This window comes from Balaenoptera ricei, chromosome 10 (assembly GCF_028023285.1).
Source record: "Balaenoptera ricei isolate mBalRic1 chromosome 10, mBalRic1.hap2, whole genome shotgun sequence".
Lineage (NCBI taxonomy): Eukaryota > Metazoa > Chordata > Mammalia > Artiodactyla > Balaenopteridae > Balaenoptera > Balaenoptera ricei.
In genome coordinates this window covers 107169388-107195705 of record NC_082648.1, presented here as the reverse complement: position 1 = coordinate 107195705, position 26318 = coordinate 107169388, and the positions used below count along the sequence as shown (strand labels likewise).

At 44.8% G+C, this 26318-nt stretch overlaps 1 protein-coding gene and 1 pseudogene across 11 annotated transcripts; both read left to right on the top strand.

The window, feature by feature from the left end:
• Positions 1-458: 458 nt before the first annotated feature.
• Positions 459-17035, top strand: RABL2B (RAB, member of RAS oncogene family like 2B). 11 transcript variants are annotated; one of them, XM_059937333.1, is made up of 9 exons: positions 459-514; positions 2228-2391; positions 9872-9901; positions 11064-11143; positions 11756-11862; positions 14451-14562; positions 14874-15001; positions 15402-15485; positions 15657-17035. In XM_059937333.1, exons 2-9 carry the CDS (start codon positions 2285-2287, stop codon positions 15735-15737), a joined length of 729 nt encoding a protein of 242 aa, XP_059793316.1. In that variant the 5' UTR covers positions 459-514; positions 2228-2284; the 3' UTR covers positions 15738-17035. The 11 variants fall into 11 exon arrangements, with proteins under 11 accessions (XP_059793316.1, XP_059793318.1, XP_059793320.1 ...); XM_059937335.1 differs by having other exon boundaries at positions 474-548; XM_059937337.1 differs by having other exon boundaries at positions 506-524.
• On the top strand, positions 16970-24545 carry LOC132373810 (glucose 1,6-bisphosphate synthase-like; annotated as a pseudogene).
• The last annotated feature ends 1773 nt before the right edge of the window (positions 24546-26318 follow it).

Here is a 26318-nt window from a genome sequence, read left to right as displayed (position 1 = left end):
GAAGTCACCTAGTCTTCTGCCTCCCACACATGAGGCCCCACCCCTCCACTTTCCCCAGCGCTGCCCTGCGCCCCTTCCATCACCCCCAAAGAAGCCCCCGCACGTGGGCACCCACTCCCACACAAGACGCCCGCCCCACACCTATGGTCCACCCACCGCACCTGAGCACCCTGCCCCCATGCCTGCACCCCGCCCCACACGCCTCAGGCCCCGCCCCCACGCCTCAGGAACGCTTCCCCAGTCGTTGCCCCCGGCCGCCCAGTCACTCCCCAAGGCCTACAGCCGCTTGAACCCTGGCTCAGTCCCGGGGCCAAAGCCCACCCCAGACTCCGGCTATTGGAAGCCCCAGGCCGGCCCGGTCCGGATACTCATTGACCGGCAGTACTCTCGCCCGGCACTGCACTAGCCAGCCAGCCCCCGGCGAGGTCCTTCAGGCCTTTGGCCGGGCAGCCCTCCTAGGGTCCTTGCGCGGTTGCGTAGCATCTGCGAGGACGCGGGCAGCGCTGGAAGCTGAGTGAGCCGCGGTGGGACCCGGGCTGACTCGCGGGGTCTGAGACAGGGCAGGGTCCGGGACGGGGCGGGATCCGAGGGGTACTCGGGGCCCTGAGGGCAGCTGGCCGTGGGCGGACCGACCTGCGGCGCTCCTGGTCTCCAGCGCTCGCCCGGGAACGGCCGAGAAGACGAAGCCGCGCGGGTGGCGGCCTCGCATGGGGGAACCGCCCCTCCAAGGCCGTCCTCGGGCCCTTGGCCAGTGGGGGGAAGAACGGGACAGTGGGTTCTGGCAACGGTGGGGGGGGGGGGCGAAGGCAGCCCAGCCTGGCTGCGGGGGTAAAGTGGTTCTCAGACCTGTTTGGTGCCCGAAAACTACTTGAGTGAAAGAGAACTTATCCACTGGATGGCGAGGACATCGACAACCATTGAAGGTCTTTGAGAACGGGTTTGGCTGCGTTTGGCTTCCGAACAAGTCGCTCCAGCTACAGGGTGGAGGTGGAAGGGGCAGCCCCTCATTATGCTTATCAAGCATCTGCCACTTCCCAGTCACTGCTTTTGAGGCTGAGGGTACCTCGGTAAAGAAGGCTGGGTCCCTACCTGAGAAGAAACAATAGCATTGCAGTTAGGGAAACTCAGGGGTCCTGTCGGTATTTTCCACCCTTGTGTGCACGTCTGTCATAGCTCTTGCCACAGTAGACTTTGCCATCGTGTCTCCTATCCGGGTGCAAGGTGTACCCGTGATGAACCCTCAGTAAGTGCGAGCACTGATGCTGCGTTGTCGTTGCATCATTTCTGTGTGCCGAGTTAACTCAGAGTGTGGACTACGGCACATTCCCAGTAATGTTTGTGAAGTTATATTTGGGCTTAAGGACATGAGGATAGTGGAATTGTTACGCCTCGATGTTGGCATTGGGTGGCTGGTGATGTCTTGTACAGACAGGGAACGTGAGGAGCGACTTTGGGGTGGGCAGGGCTTAGGTCTCACAGGTTATTTTTGCCTGTGTGGAATAGTTCGCTATTCAAAATCTGATAGGCAATTGCATACCTGAGTCTGGCACTGAGGGAAGCGATCTCTGTGGAGATACAGATTTGGCATCATCATTTGGCAGCATTTAGGAGATACCTGAAACTAGCAGAGGTTGAAATAACCCTAGAGAAGAGGGTCTGGGGAGTGCCTAGTCTGAGAGAGGAAAAGGCAGCTACTGATGGCAGTATGATGGAAAATGAAGTGGAAGTGAGAAGCATGAAGTAGAGGATCAGGAACACAGGTTAGGTTTCTTTGGCTGTGTGATCTGTCATTCAGTGATGAGAGTTCAGGCTTACAGAGCCCTGTCTCTTTGTCAGACAGTGTCTCAACTCAGTCATGTGATGTGGGCACTGATTTTTGTCCCTGCTTTACAAGTGAGAAAACGCTTGTAGGTAAAACTTGTAAAGCTTCAACTTGGCTTTAGAATAGTCTCTCCAGGTAGGAGTGGGAGTTGTGGTTCTGAGCATAGCTGAAGTAAAGAGATGACATAGGGTAAACCACTCTCAGAAGATCTGGGTGGGGACAAGATTACAGCCCCATGATTCAGCAAGTGCTAGCCAGGTTGGTGGTGAATAGAGAAGGATGTTAAGTGTTTCCTTGGGCCCCTCTCTTGTCAGCTCATTGTCTCCCCTGTCCAGGAAGAGGAAGTGGATTTGGTGGAGGGGACTTCTCATCTCTTTAACAACAGCCTCTTCTTGATCTTCCCAGATGGTGACAAGACCCCCCCCTCCCCTGAGCTGATCCCCTTTCTACAGCCAGGAGCCAATGGCCGGGGACAGAGCCAAACCCTGTGAGCTGGACCAAGAGAAATACGATGCCGATGACAATGTGAAAATCATCTGCCTGGGGGACAGCGCTGTGGGCAAGTCCAAGTATGTCGGGAGACTAGGGAAGAAATGCCAGGCCTAGAGTGGGTCTGGGTTATTAGAAAAGTCCTCCAGAGGCATAGAGGAGCATGGCTTCTGTGGGAGTGGTGAGAGAGTAGTCTTGGCTGGAGCCCAGGTCTGCATGGGGGCACAAGGGAGCGTCACATCAGCAGCTGTGTGTGTTTGGGGAGGAGGGCGTCCCCAGGGACAAGTCACAGGACTGAGGAAATGGAGCTTTATGCATGAGTCCTGGCAGAGAGTATGGGACGGGTCACCCTAGAGACTACTGAGGCAGTCCTGGTGAGATGAGAGCTGGGGTCTTCCTGTGTGTGGTGTGGGGCTGAGAGATTGCAAGATGCAGACAGTGGGAATGGGGAGAGGAAAGTGTGAGAAGTGTGACTGGCACAGCCAGCGACAGGACGAAGAAAGGTGGTGAAGATACTGTCTTGCAAGACCTCAGAGTTGAGAAGAGTGGATAGAAATGATGCCTGACTATAATCAGTGTAAAGATTTTTTTTTTTCTTAAAAGATTTAATTTTTATTTATTTTTGGCTGTGTTGGCTCTTGGTTGCTGCACGCGGGGTTTCTCTAGTTGCAGTGAGCGGGGGCTACTCTGTTGAGGTGAGTGGGCTTCTCATTGCAGTGGCTTCTCTTGTTGTGGAGCATGGGCTTTAGGCGTGCGGGCTTCAGTAGTTGTGGCACATGGGCTCAGTAGTTGTGGCTCGTGGGCTGTAGAGCACAGGCTCAGTAGTTGTGTTACATGGGCTTAGTTGCTCTGCGGCCTGTGGGATCTTCCTGGACCAGGGATGGAACCCGTGTCCCCTGCATTGGGAGGCAGATTCCCATCCACTGCGCCAACAGGGAAGTCCCAGTGTAAAGATTGACTCACTCTTTTAACTGACTTCAGGACCTCTGTGCACAGGCGTGGAACTCCCCCTGAAGGGAGGCTCTGCAATGCTGGCAGCTTGTCTCCACAAGGTGTGAACCTGTGTCTCAGCTGCCTTGGACCAGTGGGGCACACATCCATTTCTGCCTTCGCAGGATGAGGGTAAACTTGCCCCTAACCAGATGCCTAGTTTAGTCTTATACCCCAGGTGCCCCAGTTCCACCATGGTTTCCACTTTTATCTGTTATTAACATATCCTTAGACCCAGGTAGCTGTCAGTAATTCCCTAGGGGCTTTGCTGACTGGGGCAGAGGTCACTAACTTTTCTCAGCCTCAAGTCTGTTTATTTTAAAAGGTGCCCTGGGAAAAGCAAAGCAAGAACTTGTGGCGGGAATCCTAAACTCAGGTCCTCATCTAAATGTCCAGACTTTAGGTGTGAGCAGGATTGTCATACTGTAAAATGTCTAGGAAGCAACTCAAAATAACTATTTTTTCATCACAGTGCTCTGGCTAGAACTTCCAGTACTATGTTGAATAGAAGTGGCAAAAGTAGGCATTCTCTTGTTTCTCATTATAAGGGAAAGCTTTCAGTCTTTTGCAATTGAGTATTAACTGTGGGGTTTTCATATATGGCCTTTATCCTAGAGGTAATTACCTTCTATTCCTAGTTTTTTGTTTTTTGTTTTTTAATTTTTTTAAATTTATTTTTATTTTATTTTTGGCTGTGTTGGGTCTTCGTTTCTGTGCGAGGGCTCTCTCCAGTTGCGGCGAGCGGGGGCCACTCTTCATCGCGGTGCGCGGGCCTCTCACTGTCGCGGCCTCTCCCGTTGCGGAGCACAGGCTCCAGACGCGCAGGCTCAGTAGTTGTGGCTCACGGGCCTAGTTGCTCCGCGGCATGTGGGATCTTCCCAGACCAGGGCTCAAACCCGTGTCCCCTGCATTGGCAGGCAGATTCTCAACAACTGCGCCACCAGGGAAGCCCCTATTCCTAGTTTTTGTCATGAGATGGTGTTGGTTTTTGTCAAATGCTTTTTCTGCATTTACTGAGATGAATATGTAGGATTTTTCCTTTGTTCTATTAATATGATATGTTTGATTAATTTTCTTAAGTTGAACCATCCTTATACTCTGAGAATAAATCTCCCTTGGTCCTTTTGATGATGTATAATCCTTTTAATATGATTTGGTTTGCCAGTGGATTTTTTGAGGATTTTTACAACTAAATTCATGAGGAATATTGGCCTGTACGTTTCTTTTTTAGTAGTGTCATTGTCTGGCTTTGAAATCAGGGTACCACTGGCCTCATAGAAAGAATTATGAAGTGTTCCCTCCTCCTCAATTTTTGGGAATAGTTTGAGAAGGATTGGTGTTTGTTCATGAAATGGTTGGGAGAATTCACCAGTGAAGCCGTCCAGTCCTGGACTTTTCCTTCTGGGAGGTTTTTGAAGACTGATATAATCTTCTTACTTGGTATAGGTCTACTCAGATTTTCTATTTCGTCTTGAATCTGTGTGGTAGTTTGTGTGTTTCTAGGAATTTGTGCACTTCATCTCGGTTATCCAGCTTGTTCGTTCATTGTATTCTCTTGTAATTCTTTTTGTTTCTGTAAAATTGACGTTACTGTCCCCAGTTTCAGGTCTGATTTTGATCATTTGTGTCCTCTCTCTTTTCTTAGTCTAGCTAAGCTTTGTTGATTTTGTTGATCTTTTCAAAGAACTAATTTCTGGTTACATTGATTTTTCCCTGTTGTCTTTCTAGTCTGTATTTTGTTTATCTCCACTCTAATCTTTATTACTTCCTTCCTTCTGCTAGCTTTGAGTTTAGTTTGCTCTTTCATGTCTACTACCTAAAGATGTACAGTTATGTTATTGATTTAATTTGACTAAATCTTCCCTATTTGATTTAATTTCCACCTTTTTGTGAATTTTCTTCTTTTTCTTCTGTTATTAATTTCTAGTTTCATTCCATTTTATTTGAAAAGATACTTTGTATGATCTAAGTCTTTTAAATTTTATTATGACTTTCTTTGTGGCCTAACTCATGTTCACTTGAGAAGAATATGTATACTACTATTGTTGGGTGGAGTAGTCTGTGTATGTCTGTTAGGTCTAATTGGTTTATAGTGTGGCTCAAGTCCTCTGTTTCATTGTTCTACTCATTATTGAAAGTGGGGTATTGAAATCTCAATATATTATTGTGCAACTGTCTATTTCTCCCTTTAGTTGTTTCAGTGTTAGCTTCATATATTTTGGGACTCTGTTGTTCGGTGCATATATGTTTATAACTTTTATATCTTTTTGATAGATTGAACTTTTTATCAATATGTAATGTCCTTCTTTGTCTCTTGTAACATTTGTCACTTAAAAGTTTATTTTGTCTGACTGTAGTATAGTCACCCCATTTCTCTTTTGAATACTGTTTGCATGGAATATCTTTATCATCCTTTTGTTTTCCAACCTCTTTGTGACCTTGTATCTAAAGCAAGTGTCTTACAGTTAGGACATACCTGGATCATGTTTTTTTAATATACTATGCCAATCTCTCACTTTTAATTGGAGAGTTTTATCTGTTCTCATTTGCAACAACAATAATTAAAGTTATTACTGATAAAGAAGAATTTACTTCTGCCATTTAGCTATTTGTTTTATGTGTCTCCTGTTTTTTTTCCTCAAGTACTCCATTACTCTTTTTCTTTTTCTTTTTTTTGATTTTTTTGTAGTGTACTATTTTGAGTCCCTTCCTGTCTTGTATAATTTTTTTAGTTGTTTATTAATGGTTGCCTTGAAGATTATAATTAATATCTAAAATTTATAACAGCCTATTTGAATACCAATTTAGTTATAATAGTATACCAACACTCTGCTTCTATATATTTCTATCCCTCCCCTTGATATTGTTTTGTCACATATTACATCTTTATACATTGTGATCATTAACATAGATTTACAATTATAGTTTTACATATTTGTCTTTTAAATCATGGGAAAAAAGAAGAGTTACAAACCAAAAATAGGAGAATACTGGTTTGTTTGTTTTTTTTTGGCTGCGTTGGGTCTTTGTTGCTGCGCACAGGCTTTCTTCTAGTTTCTGCGAACGGGGGCTACTCTTCGCTGTGGTGCACGGGCTTCTCGTTGCGGTGGCTTCTCTTGTTGGGGAGCATGGGCTCTAGGTGCGCAGGCCTCAGTAATTGTGACACACAGGCTCAGTAGTTGTGGCTCGTGGGCTTTAGAGCGCGGGCTCAGTAGTTGTGGCACACAGGCTTAGTAGCTCTGCAGCATGTGAGATCTTCCTGGACCAGGGTTCGAACCCGTGTCCCCTGCATTGGCAGGTGGATTCTTAACCACTGCCCCACCAGGGAAGCCCGAGAATACTGGTTATTATATTTACCTGTGTAGCTACCTTTACTGAAGATCTTTATTTCTTCATACGGCTTCAAGTTACTGTCTAGTGTCCTTTCATTTCAACCTAAAGGACTTATTGTACCATTTCTTATAGGACAGATCTACTGGTAGTAAGCCACATCAGCTTATGTTTATCTGGGAACATCTTAATTTCTCCTTCATTCTTGAAGGTTAGTTTGCTGAACGTAGAATTCTTTGTTGACAATTTTTTTTTCAGGACTTGAAATATATCATTCCGCTGCCTTTTGATCTCAGTGGTGTCTGATGAGAAATTGGCTGTTTATCTTATTGAGGATTTTGTCTTTGAGTTTTGACAATTTGCCTATAATGTGGATCTCTGTGAGTTTATCCTGTTTGGAGTTTGTTGAGCTTCCTGGGTGGATACATTCATGTCTTGCATCAGGTTTGGGAAGTTTTTAGGCATTATTTCTTCCAACAGTCTCTCTGCCCCCACCCCTCTTCTATTTATGATGCATGTGTTAGGATGATTTATGTTGTCTGATAGGCTCCTTAGGCACTGGTCATTTTTACTCGTTTTTCTTTCTGCTTCTCAGACTGGATAATTCCAGTTGCCTTATCTTCAAGTTTGCTGATCCTTTCTTCTGCCTTTTCAAGTATGCTGTTGAAACCGTCTAGGGAGTTTTTCATTTAAATTACTGTACTTTTCAGCTCCAGAATATCCGTTTGGTTTCTTTTCATAATTTCTATCTCTTTATTAATACTCTCATTTTGTTTATATATTGCTTTCTAATTTCCTTTAGTTCTTTGTCCATGGTTTTCTTTAGTTTTTTGAGCATATTTAAGATAATTGATTTAACTTCTTTGACTAGTAATTCCAGGGTCTGGATTTCTTCAGGTATTGTTTCTGTTAAATTCTTTTTATCATGAGAATAGGCTGTACCTTCCTGTTTCTTTGTATGCTTTGTAATTTTCTGGTTGATAATTAGACATTCTGAGTATTTTGATGTGGTGACTTTGGAACTCAGATATTCCCACTCCTCGGGTATGGCTAACTTCTGCTTGTTTAGAGCTGGAGTATCCACTTATAACTTTTCCATACTATTTTTGCAAAGTGTATATTCCTTCTTGTGTGTGGTCACTGATATTTCTATTCCATTATCTGTGATCAGACAGTGACCTGATAAAGATTTCCTTAAATATTTGGCTCCAAAAGGGGAAAGAAACAAAGAGGTATTCCTATCCCTTTAAATTTCCAATAGATGCCAGCAGGGGAAGGCTCTGAAGCCTGAGAGAGCTGAGATCCGGCTCCTCAGCCAAACTTTTTGAGGAAAGTGTCTCTACTGGAGCCAGACATTTGGAACACGGGTCACTGCCTAGCTGCAGTGGGCCTGAGGAGCGGGTGACCGTTGCTGGTTTGTGCGTGTTGTTCTTTTGCACAAGGCCAGCACTCTCCTTTTATCTAGCACTCTCCTGTCATTGCGTCCAGTCAGGTTCCAGAGTTCTGAAGGAGTTGATTCTGGTCATTTTTTCCAGTTATTGGTTGTTTCAGTTGAGGGAGTGACCCATAGAACTTCATACTCCTCCATTTTATGTAATGTCCTCAAGGTTCATTTTTTTCCTACACAGATATCCAATTGTTTCCACACCATTCCTTGATAAAACAATCCTTTACCCCATTGAATTGCAGTAATGCTTTTGTTCTAAATCCAGTGACCATACACGTGGCTATATATATTTTAGGTGTGTGTTTACTGTCTGTCTTCACCCACTAGACTGTAAGCTCCATGAAGACAGGAATTTTCCTCTGTTTTGTTAAATGTTATATCATGGCACCCAGCATAGTATCTGGCAAATGGCAAGCACTCAGTAATATTTTTAAATTTTTTTGTACTAAAATGTATTTGTCCATTCTTCTGTTGAAGAACAGTTATGAAATTATCATTTTTATGGTATTAGACACAATACTGCAGTGAATATTTTTATGCCTATCATCTTGGGCACACAGTCTATTAGACTTGGGGTGTAATTGCCCAGTTTTAGGATTAGCTCAAACTTTGACTTATCCCAGTTGCTCTCCAAAGTAGTATATTAAGTTCGCCGTCCTACCGGCACAGTACAAGAGTTTCTGTTGCTCCACAAAATCTGCAACGTTTGGTATCATACGACTTTTTCAACTTTGCTAATCTGAAGGATGTGTGTGCTACTTCATTTTATTTTAATTTGCATGAAAATCATTAATTTACATTAAAATCATTCAAGATTGAGCATCTTTTCATATGTTTTTTAGCCATTCTTCTGAATTGCCTGTTCATATTCTTAGGACCCAGGTTGTGTGTGTATTCTCTTATTCACGTATCAGAGCTGTTCATAATCTCTGTATATTAATTCTTTGTCAGTGATTGGCATTGCACGTATCTTCTCCCAGTCTGTGTTTTTGTTTTGTTTTTTTCTTAACTTTTCATTTTGAAATAACAGATGTACAGGATGTTGCAAAGAGAATACAGAGAGGGCCTGTGTACCCTTCACCCAGTTTCCCCAGTGGTTATATCTTACATAACTGTAGTACAAGATCAAATTCAGGAAACTGGCATTAGTTCAATGCATATGTATAACTCTGTGTCATTTTGTCACATGTGTAGATTTGTGTAAGCCTCACTGGACTCAAGATACAAAACTATTCCATCACTGCAGAGGCCTTGGTCGTGCTGTCCATTTATAGTCACACCCACCCCACTTCACCTCCTGCCACCCCTAACCCCTGTAACCGCTAATATACTCCATCTCTATAATTGTGTCATCTTGGCAACATTGTATAAAAGGAATTATACAACGTGTGACCTTTTTCACTCAGCATAATACCCTTAAGATTTGTTCAAATTGTTGGGTATATCAGTAATTTGTTCCTTGTTATGAGTAGTAGTCCATATTATAGATGTACCACAGTTTGTTTATTCCCTAAAAGGAGTAAGCTGGGGTCCCTGCCCGCAGGGAAAGCATCTGTGGGTGCTGGGTCAGCGTTATAGCCGAAGGGTGTCAGGAACTTAAAGGGAGTCAGAAAGAGGGTGGGTGGGTGGTTCCTGGGCATTGTCCTTGAAAGGAAACTGTGTAGCTGTGGAAGGAATGGGAGGGGGGAAGCCAGAACTGGCTTCCAAGTTTTCAGCCCTTGGGTGGTGCAACAGGGGCAAGGAGGAGGAGCGGTGAGGGATGCACCTGACCACCTTGCACATTCTCCTTACAGACTTGTGGAGAGATTTCTCATGGATGGATTGTATCCTTCAAGTTTTGAAATGCTCCTTGTTCCTGTGGCCCTTTCCACCCTCATGCCAACTCAGCCCCACTGCCCACCCCTTTGCTCCAGTGCCAGGGAGGAGGGATAAGTGAGTAAATTCACAGGTTTCATTTCATGCTGGTTTCTCACCAGCTGACCTACATGGCATCACATGTAGTTGGTGCTGCATATTTTGAAGCTTACTCACATTTGGATTTGCTTTATATTAGGAAAGCAGTGGAATGGCTAACAGTACCTCGTCAGATGCCTGGGCTCAAACCCCACCTCTTCCTTCTTAGTAGCTCTGGCGCTGGTCAAGTCACTTAACGTCTCTGACCTCAGAGCTTGGGCTCTCTAATATTTAAACATTCTCTGGTATGAATCAACTTTGTAAAATAGGAACTGCCAGCCCCATCCTCCTTCCGTGAATCGTTGCATTGTGCAGGTTTGGAATGAGACAATTGGGATGGTTTTTAAAAGCTTCCCAAGTGAGTGCATTGAGAGCTGTGGGTTCTCAGAAGAGCCCTAGAGCCTCCTGCTCCCTGCCCTGGGCCCCAGCCCCCCATGGTGGACTCTAAGTGTATCTGACTTCACCTTCTACCAAGTTCTCCTTTGCCCCCACCCACCTGCATCATCCCAGCTCTCATGGTTAAACCACACAGCATCTTGCAGCTTCAGGAAATGTTATTCCCCAAGCTTTTTGATAGGGTTGCAGAATGCAAACTACAGTTCATAAACAGTTTGTCAGCTGTCTGGCTTATGAAGACTTTTTTTCCCTGGGACTGTCACGTTGCTTCTTACGGCTGGGTTTCCTCTCTGGCCTGCAAGAGCCCCATCCACAAGGAGCTGGGGCATCCCCACGGTCTCATTTGCCAGCTAAGTGATGCTGTTTCAGACAGCTGCTCTGTAAAATTCCATTCCATGTTTTCCCTTGGACTTAGCTGGCCAGCGCATAATCCCAACCTCTCCCACCCCTCACCTTTCCATGGAGCTTGTGCCTGTGATATTTGAAGTTGATCCTCTGCAACACTCATTCAATTTAAAATCTAAATAACTTCTTAAAAAAGGAGAGAGAGGGCCCATTCCATCACACCAGCAACCACCCCCCAGCACCTTTCTTACGTCTCTTTTCATTCATCTTTGCTCCTTAACCTAAATGCAGTCAGCCCCAGCAGCTGTCCACATACGCCCTGACCCTGTACAAGCACACGGCCACGGTAGACGGCAAGACCGTCCTTGTGGGTGAGCAGCACGGTGCCGAGCCACGCCAACTCTCAAGAGGGAGAAGTGGTGGGGGAGAGAGTCCAGCAGGGGGAAATGAGGCCCCAGGCGTGGATGAAGGGTGATGGGTACAACCCAGAGAGCCAGGAAGCCAGGGAGGGTGGGAGGAAGCACGCAGGGTTCTGTTCCGTGCCCTTCAGCCAGTGTAAAGAAATAACAGGGTTGGTCTGAATGTCGTCTGCCACAAAGGGTTTGGCTTTAAATGGGGTCACAACCTTCCCCTTGGCCAGGCCACACGTCCAGCCTGACTGTGTCCGCCCTCTGTGATCAGCACACATGGGAATTGGGCCTAGTTTTGACCTTGGAGCGTCCTGCATCTTATAGGTGGGGGAAGGAGGGCACTGACCCTCTCCCTCTTGGGGCTTCCTGTCTGTATTCTCCTTCCTCCTGGCCCTGTGTCTCCCTCTCACCCACCCCCACGCACCCCCAGGTGCATTACACCCTGACAACACACCTGCGAGCTGTGTGGTCTCCGTTCCTCCCCATCCTCCCACGTGTGCCTGTGTTTCTGAACACAGACACCGCACAGAGATGCTCAGCGTCTGGGGCTCTCTGCCCTTCGTCCCCCATCAGGCAGTCAGAGCTGTGTTCACGTTGCAGACTTTTGGGACACAGCAGGCCAAGAGCGGTTCCAGAGCATGCACGCCTCCTACTACCACAAGGCCCACGCCTGCATCATGGTATGAAACCGACTGGAGGGCAAAGGCTCTGGGCAAGTCTGGCCTGAGGGGCGAAGGGGTGCAGGGCCCAGCAGGGCTGAGCCCTCCTCACCAGGGCGGGGTGCTGGCGGGAGGGATTAGGGCAGGCTTCAGACTGCACGTGCTTCCCAGAGGTTCTGAGGGAGCACGTGCCAGGGCCAGCTTCTCTTCCGGGGCTGGGGGTGAGCGGGGGTATGGAGCCACCATTCCAGCGGGAGGAGCAAGGTCAGGGCTTCGTCATCAGGCAGAGCGTCTGAGGGTCAAACACAGTCTCTCCCTGACGGAGGCCTACCTACTCAGGCAAGCTGCTAAGGCCTCCCTCATCCGCTGCGCTCTCGGGGCAGGTGCTGGGGCTGAGCGGGCCCTGGTTCCCAGGGAGCTTTCCCTCCAAAGTGGCCCCCTCCTCCCTCTCAGCCTCTCACTTTGCTGTCTAGACCACAGTCCTCAGAGGTCCACCCCAGTAGCCAGGGGGTAACAAGTGCCGCAGGAGAGCCTGACACTCAGCTATGGCAAGGGCCACGAATAGAGAGAAGAACTGTAAACCTGTGTCCTTTAGGACCTCCTGCCCACAAACTTGCTGGCTCCTTTCTCAGGCTCTTCTGTCCCTTAAGCACAAGATCTCTTGAAATTTTCCAAAATTTAATGCTAGTACCTCTAATGGGACAAAACAAAAGAGGGTAACAAGGTAAGGCAAATGGGGGCAGACTAGTGCCAGCAATCGTGACCTCTTGCCTCTGACACATCTCCATTAGCTCCTTTTGGGCCCTCTCTTCTGAGACCTGGGGTGTTTGTCCTACCAGCATCCCTGCATACCTGTATCTGCAGGTGCCTACCACCAGCCCCAGACTGCTGTAGGGGGCCTTGCAGGTAGAAAGCGCTCAGCCTCTCGTGACCACATGGGGACCTGATAGTCCCAGAGGGAGCTGGGGTTCCACCCCCCTCCTTGAAACCCCAAAGGGTATGCTTCTCAGCCTAACCAGCTCCTCCTGAGCTCTCAAAACAAGGAAAGGAAGCTCAGGAAACCAGACCTGGACAAAGGGCGACTGACAGTGATCATGGCAGGCAGCCATGGGAGGTGTGAAGCAGATTCCGGAAGTTTCATTACAAGTGTATTTTAAAAGAAGTCTTTTTTGGGAATTCAAGACAAAGTAGTCATTTATTGAAATTGGGCCTGGGGAGTACCATAGAAGAGCCTCTCAAGTGGACCTCCTGCTGCCTCAGTTGTGACAGCTGCTGACCAGAGCCCACTGCCATGCAGGGGGAATCTCTGGCCCTGGACACGGTTACTCCCAGGAAGGGCTGGGTTGTTTAGAAGTAAGATCTGCCATTCCAGCAGGTTACAGGGTTGTGCATCTCAATCCACTGTTGTGCTGGGGCAGTTTGGACGTGTGAGTCTATTCTGGAGAGTGGCTTGGCAACAGAAAGCTGGCCTTTGAGGAGCTCCTGTGAGGGGCTTGAAGGATCCCTGCAGCAGCAACTTGAAGCGTCTTAGGACTTCTGTCCTCCCTGCCCTTAGAGCCAGGCACAGTGCTCACACTTCTTGCGGATACTTCTAAATAGGTAAAAACTATAAATCAGAGAAAGTTAATAAAATTATGATAAGCTACAAAATAATAAAAGACAAAAGTACTTTTAAAAAGTTTAAAATACAAAATTAAAAGTTTATAATTAAAAGTAAATCAAGGGCTTCCCTGGTGGCGCAGTGGTTGAGAATCCGCCTGCTAATGCAGGGGACACGGGTTCGAGCCCTGGTCTGGGAAGATCCCACATGCCACGGAGCAGCTGGGCCCGTGAGCCACAACTACTGAGCCTGCGCGTCTGGAGCCTGTGCCCCGCGACGGGAGGGGCCGCGATAGTGAAAGGCCCGCGCACCGCGATGAAGAGCGGTCCCCGCACCGCGATGAAGAGTGGCCCCCACTTGCCTCAACTAGAGAAAGCCCTCGCATGAACCGAAGACCCAACACAGCCAAAAATAAAATTAAATAAATAAATAAAGTAGCTATAAAAAAGAAAAGTGCTTTAAAAAAAAAAAAAAAAAGTAAATCAAAATAACTGAAAGGAAATTCTAGAAACATTTAAGATTATCATAAAGGAGGTGTTTTGTTGGGTTTTGTTGGCCACACCACGCATGGCATGTGGGATCTTCGTTCCCCAACCAGGGATCGAACCCACGCTCCCTGCATTGGAAGTGTGGAGTCTTAACCACTGGACCAGCAGGGAAGTCCCATTACAAAGGAGTTTTTAAACAAAGTTTAAGCAGTAATTAGACTAAGAAAAAAACAAAAAGCTTACCATTTGTAACAGACTTATCAATAACTAAATGATACAATAAGTAAAATGATAAAATCTGGTTAAAATAGGTAAATAAGGTTAGGTGACAAGATGAAGGTTCTAGAGGGTGAGAAGGGTGGGCAAGGCATAGCCTTTGTGGTTAGAGGGGATGCAGCTCAGAGCGGTGCATGGTCCGAGTTCGCAAGCCCGTGTTTGCCTGCTTGTGTGTGTGTCACCTGGGGGTGGCATGCAGAGACATTGATACACTTGGGCTGTCTTCTTTCCTCTGCTAATTGCAGGTATTTGATGTGCAGAGGAAAATCACCTACAAGAACCTGAGCACCTGGTATACAGAGCTTCGGGAGTTCAGGCCAGAGATTCCATGCATTGTGGTGGCCAATAAAATCGATGGTGAGGCCACCCGACATCTGGGTGCCAGCAATTCATGGGGGGACCCACCATCACACGTTTCCTCTTCCTTTCCTGGGCCAGCGAACCATCAGTGGTCCATTCTTTTTCCCAACATACAGCCCTTGGTTGCTTGCCATCACTCCCCTCCCAGTAAGGATCCAAGTGAGCCAACCTGCCTTCTCGAGACACAAATCCCAGTGAAATGAACTCTTTCTAAGACACGTCCCCTGGTTGTCCCTGCTCATCCCTCTTCCTAGAATGGGGACCTCCAGTGACCCACCCTGCAAAATTCTCTCCCTTTCCCTTTGTAGACAGGCCCATGTCCTACCTTCTCTCTACAGCAGACATAAAGATGACCCAAAAAAGCTTCAATTTTGCCAGGAAGTTCTCCCTGCCCCTGTACTTTGTCTCAGCTGCTGATGGTACCAACGTTGTGAAGGTAATGGGAGACTGCAGAGACAGTCTTGTAAGGCCGGGGAAGGCCTGGTGCTGAAGTTACCAGGGAAGCGACGGAGGGAAGGGCTGGCTGCAGGGATGGTGGAGAGGACGGGCGCTGCTGCGGGGGCTGTGCTGAGCATGTGGGGACAGGAAGGGCTCGTGTGAGCATTGACAGTAGGGGCGGTGATGGGTTGGGCTTGGTGAAGAAAAGGTACATTGACCATGCATGGGGTCAGGGTGACAGGGAAAAGGTGAACTGAGGAGTGACCTTGCTGATTTGAGGGTGGAGTACTGTGTGGACATATGATGGGGACGGGGCCAGTGGGTACAGGGCAGGCAGAGTCCAGGCCACTGGCCCCACGGCCTCGTTTTCCTTCCCACCACCTTCACCTTACCTCCAGCTCTTCAGCGATGCGATTCGATTAGCTGTGTCTTACAAACAGAACTCCCGGGACTTCATGGATGAGGTTTTGCAGGAGCTTGAGGTAGGTCAGGTGGCATAGAGAAAGCGGCTTCTCTTCCTAGGGGTGCAGAGCATAACCCAATAGACTGACTTTGCAGGCAACACGTGCTCGTCGAGGGCACTGCCCCTAGAGGTGTCAGAGCTACAGCTGGGCAAGTGCAAGGCCAGGCCTCACCTGCACGCTTGTTCACAGAACATCAGCTTGGAGCAGGAGGAGGAGGATATGCTGGACAGAGAGCAGCGTGGCCGCATCGAGAGCCCGCCTCCCTCCTGAGTCACGGAAGGAGGCCTCTCCCCATGGCCGGCTCGGTGGGGAAGGGGAGTTCAGCATACCCCTGCCTTCAGCAGCCCTTCAGCTCTCACCTGAGACATTCTTCCAGGCCATCCCCTGCCATACCTCCTGCAGACCCAACCATCCCGTTTGCTCCCCCACTTCCATGGCCCATGAGACCTGACCCTTCACAGTTGTTGCCTCCCCTGTAGTCACGGGCAGGGAAGGGATCAACACCAGCAAGAGCCATCAACAGGTGTAAGAGGTCCACACCAGACCCTGAGGCAGAATTAAGGATGGACCCTCCAGGTTATGTGGGACAGTGAAGAAAATCGGGGAACATTCTGTGTGTGTCTCTTAAATAAAAGGAAATTTAGGTGGGTTTTTTCCCCCTCCCAGAACTGACCTCAGGGCCTATTCGTTGCATTTCTACCAAGGGAATGATTTCTAATTCCTGACTATCCTTTTTCCTCTTTAGTCTCCCAACGAAACCAGCCATTTTAAGAAAATGGTTTTGAGCAGAGAGCTGTTCATTCCATAAGTTTTTCCAGAGTTCTTCTAGGTACAGCCAGTACACTGATGAACAGCGAAGCCAAGATCACAGGCCCAAGTTTGTTGTTAACATCACGTGAAAGCAGGTGACTGGTCTGGCCATACTTAGTAATACACAAACATCGTAGTTGTAAACATCAAGGGTCAATACAGCCACACCACAAGGCACACCTGTTTGCATTGTAAGAAATTGACTTTAGGAAAGCTTCCTTTAAAACCCCTATTTCAACAAGGGAGGCTTTCCTTCATTTTTTTTGAGGACTAGTGTGGACATTGTACCTCCTTGGGTGGCAAGGGCTGCTGAGAACTGTCATGCTGCCTTTTCCATTTATCTCCAGGACTTGTGGTTCACTAGGATGTTTTTATGATCATCTTGTACATCATTTCCATTTTTTAAATTTATTTTTATTTACATTGAATAGATGTGCATGCTTTGTGGGTATGGATTTCTCTGAGCAAAAAGACAAGAGAACGAGCGGCTCATCAGCCACATTAATAAGGGGAGACCGCCGTGATCTGTCATGTTATCTCTTGATTTATTGTCACAGAGACCATTTCAGTGGAATTCAGTGCTTTTAAAAGAATGGGTATTTGGGAGTCAAGAACAAGCATTTTTACCCTTTAGATTACTGATGCTTACAATTTCAACTTCACAGATTTAACCCGACCAGGAAATTTCAGGAATGCGTTACCCTGGTGAGATGTACTTTTAAAAACAACAATAAAGACAACCCTTCAGTTATTATAAATGATTAATAAGTGTTTTTTAAATATAATGGCTTCACTGAGATATAATTCAAAAACCATATAATTCACCATCAGTATTGGTTTTACGTAACAACCATTTTGCATCAGTTTCCCTAGAAGCAAAGCCTGAGAAGGCAACTCTTGTTCAGATGACTTATTGCGGCAGTTTTCTGTCTCTGCTGGGGACCAGCTTCAGTCTCCCCCTTCCTAGGGAAGCTCTGGAGGACAAACTGCCCCACCAGGATGGTCCCACTTTGAGACCAGGGGGCTTTTTGTGCCAGTTGGCCAAGTGTGTGAGGAGGAGGAGGTAGAAGGGATGACTGCTAGTGTCCAGGGCAAAGTGGCTCCTGTTTTAGCAAGGACAGTTCTCTGGGGAAAGGGCAGCTATGAGTTTCAACACTCAAAGTAGGTAGGGGATAAGTGCTCAGGCAGGGTGCCAGCAATATCCATGGCCGCCTACCCATACATTGCTCAAATCCACCTGCTTCTTAAAGATCATTTCATCCTGACATACAGGACCACCCCTGAGTCTTTTTTAAATAATTTATTGAGGTGAAATTACGTAGCATAAAATTGAAGTACACGATGCAGTGCCGTTTAGTACAGTTACAGTGTTGTGCAGCTATCACCTCTGTCTAGTTCTAAAGCATTTCCATCACTCTGAAGTAAAGCCCCTTACTCATTAAGTAGTTTCTCTCCAACACTCCCTCCCCTCAGCCCCTTTTAAATACTGATCTACATTCTTTCTGTTTCTATGGATTTATCTATTCTGGATATTTCATATAAATGAAATAAAACAATATGTGACCTTTTGTGTCTTTCACTCAGCATGTTTTCAAGATCCACGCATATATCATGTACTTCATTCCTTTCTATGGCTAAATAATGTTCCATTGTATTAAATACCACAAGTTGTTTATCCATTCATCCATTGATGGACGTTTGGATCCATCTTTCAGCTATTGCGAATAGTGCTGCTATGAACATGCTTATACATGTGCTTATATGAGCAGTTTTCAATTCTTTTGGGTGTCAAGAGTCTGCTCAGGCTGCCGTAACAAAATACTATTGACTGGGTGGCTTACAACAGGTATTTATTTCTCACAGTTCTGGAGGCCGGGAAGTCTTAAGATCAAGGTGCTGGCAAGGTAGGTTTCATTCTGAAGCCTCTTCTCTTGGCTTGTAGGCAGCTGCCATCTCACTGTGTGCCCACATGACCTCTTTGTGTTCAGGTAGATTCCTCTTAAAAGACTATATCCTGGGACTTACCTGGTGGCGCAGTGGTTAAGAATCCACCTGCCAGTGCTGGGGCCCGGGTTCGAGCCTGGGTCCAGGAAGATCCCACGTGCCGCGGAGCAGCTAAGCCCGTGCTCCACAACTACTGAGCCTGTGCTCTAGAGCCTGTGCCCCGCAACGAGAAGCCAACGCAATGAGAAACCCGCGCACCGTAGCAAAGAGTAGCCCCCGCTTGCCACACCTAGAGAAAGCCCATGCGCAGCAACAAAGACCCAACACAGCCAAAAAATAAATAATTTTTTTTTAAAAAGACTATCCTGTGACCCTCATCATGACATCCTAATTAGGGCCCCACCCTTATGACCTCATTTAACCGTAATTACTTCCTGAAGACCGTGTCTCCAAATACAATCACATGAGGGTAAGGGCTTCAACATTTAAATTGGGGGGTGGGGGAGGAGGGCATAGCACAGTGTATCTAGGAGTGGAATTACAGGATCATATAGTGGGACTTCCCTGGTGGCGCAGTGGTTAAGAATCCTGCCAGTGCAGGGGACGCAGGTTCCATCCCTGGTCCAGGAAGATCCCACATGCCGCAGAGCAACTAAGCCCGTGCGCCACAACTACTGAGCCTGTGCTCTGGAGCCTGCGAGCCACAACTACTGAGCCCACGTGCCGCAACTACTGAAGCCCTCGTGCCACAACGACTGAGCCCGTGCGCCTAGAGCCTCTGCTCTGCAACAAGAGAAGCCACCACAATGAGAAGCCCACGCACCCCAATGCAGAGTAGCCCCCGCTCACCACAACTAGAGAAAGCCCACGCGCAGCTTTCAACACAGCCAAAAATACATAAATAAATTTATTTTTTTAAAAAAAAAAGATCATATAGTAATTCTATGTGTAAACTTTTGAGGAATTGCCAATGTGTTTTCCACAGTGGAACCACCATTTTACAGTCCTACAAGCAATGTACAAGAGTTCCAATTTCCCACATCCTTGCTAGCACTTGTTATTTTCCATTTTTAAAGATAAGCCATCTTAGTAGTTATGAAGTGATACTTCACTGTGGCTTTGAGATACATTTCCCCTTCATTTGTATTATTTATTTGGAGAAACAACTATTCAAGTATTTTGCTTATTTTTAATTGAGTTGTTTGACTTTTTGCTGTTGAGTTATAAGAATTCCTTACATATTCTGGATATTAAGTTCTTATTTATGACTTTTACAAATATTTTTCCCATTCTACAGGTTGTATTTACTTTCTTGACAATGTCCTTAATGAACAAAAGTATTTAATTTTTTTTTTTTTTTTTTTTTTTTTTTTTGGCCATGCCTCATGACTTTCAGGATTTTAGTTCCCCAGCCAGGGGTCGAACCCGGGTCCTTGGCAGTGAAAGCACCGAGTCCTAACCACTGGACCTCCAGGGAATTCCCTGAAAAGTATTTAATTTTGATCAAGTCCAATTTATCTTTTTTTTTTCTTTTATTGCTCATGCTCTTGGTGTCATATCTAAGAATCCATTGCCAAGTCCAAGGTCATGAAGACTTACCCTTATGTCCTCTTTTAAGAGTTTTATGGTTTTAGCTCTTATATGTAAGTCACTGATCCATTTTGAGTTAATTTTTATATATAGTATAACGTAGGGATCCAGCTTCATACCTTTGCATGTGGATATCCAATTGTCCTAGCAATATCTGTCAAGAACACTATTCTTTTCTGTCTGAATGGTCTTGCCACCTTTGTCAAAAATCAATTGGTCATAGTTGTATGAGTTTATTTCTGGACTCTCAATTCTATTCCATTGGTCTACATGTCTATCCTTATGCCAATACCACACTATTTCAATTACTGTAGCTTTGTAGTACAGTTTTGAACTTGGGAAGTATGAGTCCTTCAACTTCTTTCTAAAGATTGTTTTGACATCTTAACAATATTAAGTCTTCCAATTCATGAACACTGGATGTCTTTCCTTCTTTTTTTCCATTTATTTATATCTTTAACTTCTTTCAGCAATGTTTGTACTTTTCACATACAAATCTCTCACTTCCTGGTTAAATTTATTTCCAGATTTTTTTAGATGCTATTTACTTTTTTATTTTTCCTTTGCTGTTTATAGAAACAGCTGACTTTTGTGTGTTGATCTTGTACCCTGAAACTTTGCTGAATTCTTTTATTAATTCTAATAGTTTTCCTGCGCATACTTTGGGGTTTTTCTATAAATAGAATCATACCATGTGCATATTGAGAAGGTTTTACTTCTTCCTTTCCAATGTGGGTAACTTTTATTTCCTTTTCTTGCCTAATTCCTCTGACTGGAATTTCCAGTACTATGTTGAATTAAGTAGTAAAAGCAGGCATCCTTGTTTTGTTCCTGACCTTAGGGGGAAATTTTTCCGTTTTTCACCATTGAATGTGATGTTAGCTATGGATTTTTCATATGGCCTTTATCACGTTGTAGAAGTTCCCTTCTATTCCTGATTTTCCGAGTGCTTTCATTATAAAAGGCTGCTGGATTTTGTCTAATGCTCTTCCTGCATTAATTAAGATGACTGTGTGGTCTTTCCACCTCACTGCTATCAATGTAGTGAATTACATTGATTGATTTTTTTATATTGAGCCACCCTTTGCAAACCAGTAAACAATGCCAAAACAAAAGAGCAATTTGAAAATCTGTTACTGAATGGGACAAACAAGGAGTTTCTTTGTTGCTGGATGACTTTTGGAGCTGCAGGACTTGGTTCTGCTCTGGTGGCAGGGTTTTGCTATATTAATGACCTTACAGGAATCCAATCAATACAGAGGATGCACAAATACCTTGAGAGATGTTGAGAAACTTTGTCTTGGGTATGACAGCTGGGGTCAAGTAACTAGCAGCTGCAGCATCCAAAGACTTCCTAAACTCACCATTTCAGTCTTGCTGGCTAAAGATGTTTCTGTGTACCTTTTTCCAAAATAAGTTCCTACATCATATGCAGTCCAGGAGCTCAAAGCAGTTGGAGGTGTGATGATTACTGCCTCTCACAACTGCAAGGAAGAGAACAGACAAAGGGTTTATTGGGAAACTGGTGTTTAGATCACATCTCCTCATGATGAAGAAAGTCCAAAACGTATAGAGGACTGTGTGGAACCCTGGAATGCTTCCTGGAATAATGATTTAGTGAATGCCAGCCTACTGGAGAGAGACTCTCTGCAGGACATTACAGGAGACACATGGAAGATCTGAAAAAGATTGATTTTCACAGGGAATCAGACTCAAAGACCACCTTGACATTTGTACATATATCTTTTCATGGGGTCAGACATGACTATGTGCAGTTGACTCTGCAAGTGTTTGGTTTGAAGCCTCCATTTCCATTACCAGAACAAAAAGATCCTGATCCAGACTTTTCTACCATAAAATGCCCAAATATGAAGGAGAATCTGTGCTGGTATTTTCCCTGAGACTGGCAGAGAAAGAACGCTCGGATAGTGCTATCTACAGATCCCAATGCAGACCAGCTGGCTGTAGCAGAACTCCAGGAGGATGGTCAATGGAAAGTTTTCACGGGGAATGAGTTGGCAACTTTGTTTGGTTGTGGGGGGGGAGGATATTTGATTGCCGGAAAAATAAATCAAGAAATTCTGATGTGAATAATGTTTATATGTTAGCCTCCACAGTCTCTCTTCCAAAATTTTGTATCCAGTTGCACTTAAAGAAGGATTTTAGGGACTTCCCTGGTGGTTCAGTGGTTAAGAATCTGCCTTCCAATGCAGGGGACACGAGTTCGAGCCCTGCTCCAGGAAGATCCCACATGCCATGGAGCAACTAAGCCCATGCGCCTCAACTACTGAGCCTGCGCTCTAGAGCCTACAAGCCACAACTACTGAGCCCACGTACCACAACTACTGAAGCTCACGCACCTAGAGCCTGTGCTCTACCATAAGAGAAGCCACCAAAATGAGAAGTCCTCACACCACAACAAAGAGTAGCCCCTGCTTGACGCAACTAGAGAAAGGCCGTGTGCAGCAATGAAGACCCAACACAGCCGAAAATAAAATACATAAATAGATTAATTAATTTTTTTAAAAAAGAAGGATTTTATTTTGAAGAAATATTACCAGACTTTAAATGGCTAGGAAGTAGGATAAAAGACCTGGAAAATGGGAAAGAAGTCATTATTGCATTTAAAAAGTCCATTGCTTTTCTGGGTGGAACTTCAGTTTTGAATAAAGATGGGGTGAGTACAGCCATTGTTGTGGCTGAGATGTTATCTTAACTGGAAACCATAAATATAACACTGAGCCAGTAACCGATTAAGGTTTGTGAAAAATATGATCATATTTCAAAAACTTCATATTTCTTGTGTTTTGATCTGACTACCAACAAATGCATATTTGAAAGTCTTCACAATTTTGATTCTCCAAAAGAATATCCATCATATTGCATACACGGGACATTACCTGTGAATATGACAGCAGCCAACCTAATAAGAAGTCAATGCTGGGGCTTCCTTGGTGGCGCAGTGGTTAAGAATCCGTCTGCCAATGCAGGGGACACGGGTTCGAGCCCTGGTCCAGGAAGATCCCACATACCGCAGAGCAACTAAGCTCCTACGCCACAACTACTGAGCCTGCGCTCTAGAGCCCGTGAGCCACAACTACTGAGCCCACGTGCCACAACTACTGAAGTCCATGCGCCTAGAGCCCATGCTCTGCAACAAGAGAAGCCACAGCAATGAGAAGCCCGCGCACTGCAACAAAGAGTAGCCCTCGCTCGCCACAACTAGAGAAAGCCCACGCGCAGCAACGAAGACCCAACGCAGCCAAAAATAAATATATTTAATTAATTAATTAATTAAAAAAAAAAAAAAAAAAGAAGTCAATGCTGGACTTCCCTGGTGGTGCAGTGGTTACGAATCCCCCTGCCAATGCAGGGGACACGGGTTCAAGCCCTGGTCCAGGAAGATCCCACATGCCGCAGAGCAACTAAGCCCGTGAACCACAACTACTGAGCCCACGTGACACAACTACTGAAGCCTGCGCACCTAGAGTCCGTGCTCCACAACAAGAGTAGCCCCCCACCACCGCTCGCGGCAACAAGAGAAAGCCCGCGCGCAGCAACAAAGACGCAATGCAGCCAAAGATAAATAAACTTATAAAAAAGAAAGAAAGAAATCAGTGCTGCCTGTGAATAAAAATAACCAAATGGTTACATTTGTTACCAAACTCAGGTTCAGCTGTTCACCGCTCAAAAGCCAATAATCGAGAGGCAAGTGTCAGTAGACAGGAAAGATGTTTTAATCAGAAAAGCCGGCAATCTGGGGAGAAGGCAGACTCATATCCCAAGACCAAATCCAAAGACTCTACTCAGCCATGACAGTTTTTAAAGGGAAAAGCGAGAGGGGGAAGAATCTCAGTGACTCATCGAGGCAGGAGGCTGTGTTCTGCATCCTTCCCTATTGCGTGCAGGCTGGCTGACTCTCCCTCCTGACGCCATCTTGCCCGTGTGATCTGCCTGCAGGGCTGCTAAGGAGGTTGTTAGGGATAGAGAGCTGGTCATTCTTTACTTAATTCTTTATTCTTACTTCTTTTTATCTAGGAAAAGAATAAACAGGTTAATTAGGTTCTTTCAAGTTTAGAGGGGAACAGAAATGCGCAAAAGAGCTACTTTCACATTTGCTTTTCAAAATGCTGTGTTGCTACTCTTCAGACAAGCAGGACAAAACCAAAGATAAAGTATTATGCAGAGAAGCGCACATCACCCAACCAGAGTGTCGCTGCCTTACTGAAAGAAGAATTGAAGAAACTCATTGAGGCTCTTCAATTAATTAATCAATTAATCAATAGTTAATCAATAGTTGATCTAAGGAAGAAATGGAAAATGTTACTTGAGCCAATTTGAGGGTTATAACCCAGGAGACAGTCTTTCAGAAAGCCCTGAGGACTGTTGTGCGCATTAGAGGTCAAAGAACAGTTATATACATTTTTGAGACAAAGTGTTATATATCAAATGACATATTGATAGTTTACACAATCCAGATCTGCATGTACAAAGGCAGTAGTGGGTCGTCTTTGCTCCTTACAAGATTAGGAAGGAAGGTTCTCACCTAAGGAAGTCTGGTTAATGCAGATGCACAGCACACACTAAAGGGTCTGAAGAGGCCCAGACCGGGAAAGAGAAATTTTAAGTTTAATTGTTTCTTGTCTTGCCACAAAATGTGAATTTTATTTCATCACTCTGATTAAAAATTTTCTTGAGCCCAGTAAAAATGGACTGACCTGGCGCTCTGTTTAGGTGTACACCCGTCCGTCGTTGCTTTCGCTGGCACTTGGGACAGAAAAACCAAGCTGCGCCTGGACCTCGTGTTAGCATTCTTTATCTCATCTGGCTGAGTGTCTTTTTTCCTTTTATTTTCTTCTGTTTTGGTCAAGTAACTAAACAAACTATATAAATTTGAAATGAAATGGTCTGGAGGGAAATTATTCAAACTTTTCATAGTCTTGAACAAAAGTCATTACATTAGAAGCATCATAGCAACACATTGTTCTTCCTTTAACAAAAACATAACAAAAGTGAGTTTACTAATTAAAGTGTGATTAAGCTTAGTTCCAGTGTCTTGTAATTGTGTATAGCACATTTTATTTATTTATTTGGCTGCGCCAGGTCTTAGTTGCCGCACATGGGATCTTCGTTGCTGGATGCAAGGCCTTCATTGTGGCACGCGGTACCTTTTTAGTTGCGGCATGCAGGCTCTTTTAGTTGCGGCATGCGGGATCTAGTTCCCTGACCAGGAATCAAACCCAGGCCCCTGCATTAGGAGCGTGGAGTCTTAACAAGTGGACCACCAGGGAAGTCCCTATAGCACATTTTTAAAAGAAGCATGTGTTATGTATTTAATTGTAGAGTTAGTTAAGGAAATTAATCCATTGGATTAATTAATTAAATTGGCAAGAAAATGGCACTGTTCCCAGATCACTGTGGAAACGTGTTATTGTTACATCACAGGTATTTATTTACAAATTAGAATATCTGAAATAGGGCATTTAGCACTTCTATATGTGGTTTCAGCACCTCTGTTGAAGATGCTCTTGGTGCAGTATACATTTATTGTATACTTTTAAAATCCTGATGTTTACTGAACATAAAACAATAGGCAACACTCCTGGTGGCTTTGTTCTTGTCGAATTTCTTGGAACCTTCTCAGGGTCTGGTGTGAACTGAAATGATGTTCCTGCATTGAATATGATTTAATCAGTTAATTTTTAGGCAGCTTGAGAAAAATCTTTTGAACTATTTAGGTGCTTCACCTCTATATCAAATGGGTTTGCTGATTTACGTAAAGAAAAAAAAATCAGAGCTGAGAAAGGAGCTGGAATTTTTTTAGAAGTCTAACTTTTGAATTATATTTTTGTAAGTAGATTTATGCTAATGTTACTAAGAAATAAACAGATTTTAGGTATTATGAAACACTAAAGCTCCAGTGTATTGTAACATTTTTCTGACCTGTACAAAATTTCTGATCATATAAGAACCATTTATGATTTTTAATGTGGAAAAAAATTTTTGGAAGGTCATTTTTGGTTGATTCTGCAGTCTTCTGAAAAAAGACTTAATAGAGAAGTGCTATTTAATCTTAAAGTATATTCTGTCCTACACAGTTCACAGAATACTTAAACACACGTGGTATAGTTTAAGAGGTAACAATCACAAGGCCTTGAATGTAATCATACTAAACAAATTACCTATAGGAGAGAGCAGTGGTATAAGAGAATTTATTTCCTAAAATAATAATAATATAAAGTTTGAACTGATTAGAATGTTCATTAAATCATGGTTTGGTTTGTTGCAGCTATCAGCTAACGTTTGGTTGAATGCATATAATCCAAATATAATTTTCAAATTATTATATTGCCACTATTGTTAATTTTTTCCTTCTTTACTTTCTCATAGCTGTGTCTTGTATGACTTAGGTAATAGACAGCTAGCCAAACGTAAAGCACCACTTTTCTGAATGAGTTTGTTTTCAAAGGCTTTGCACTGAAGAAGAAATATGTTGAAATTTTTACT

What these genes read in the sequence shown, in the direction of transcription:
- RABL2B (XM_059937333.1), top strand. Translation starts at nt 2,285, where the DNA reads ATGGCCGGGGACAGAGCCAAACCCTGTGAGCTGGACCAAGAGAAATAC. An exon ending in AGATTTCTCATGGATGGATT is followed by an intron (nt 9,902 to 11,063) that starts GTATCCTTCAAG and finishes ACCTAAATGCAG; the next exon opens with TCAGCCCCAGCAGCTGTCCA. An exon ending in ATGGTACCAACGTTGTGAAG is followed by an intron (nt 15,002 to 15,401) that starts GTAATGGGAGAC and finishes CCTTACCTCCAG; the next exon opens with CTCTTCAGCGATGCGATTCG.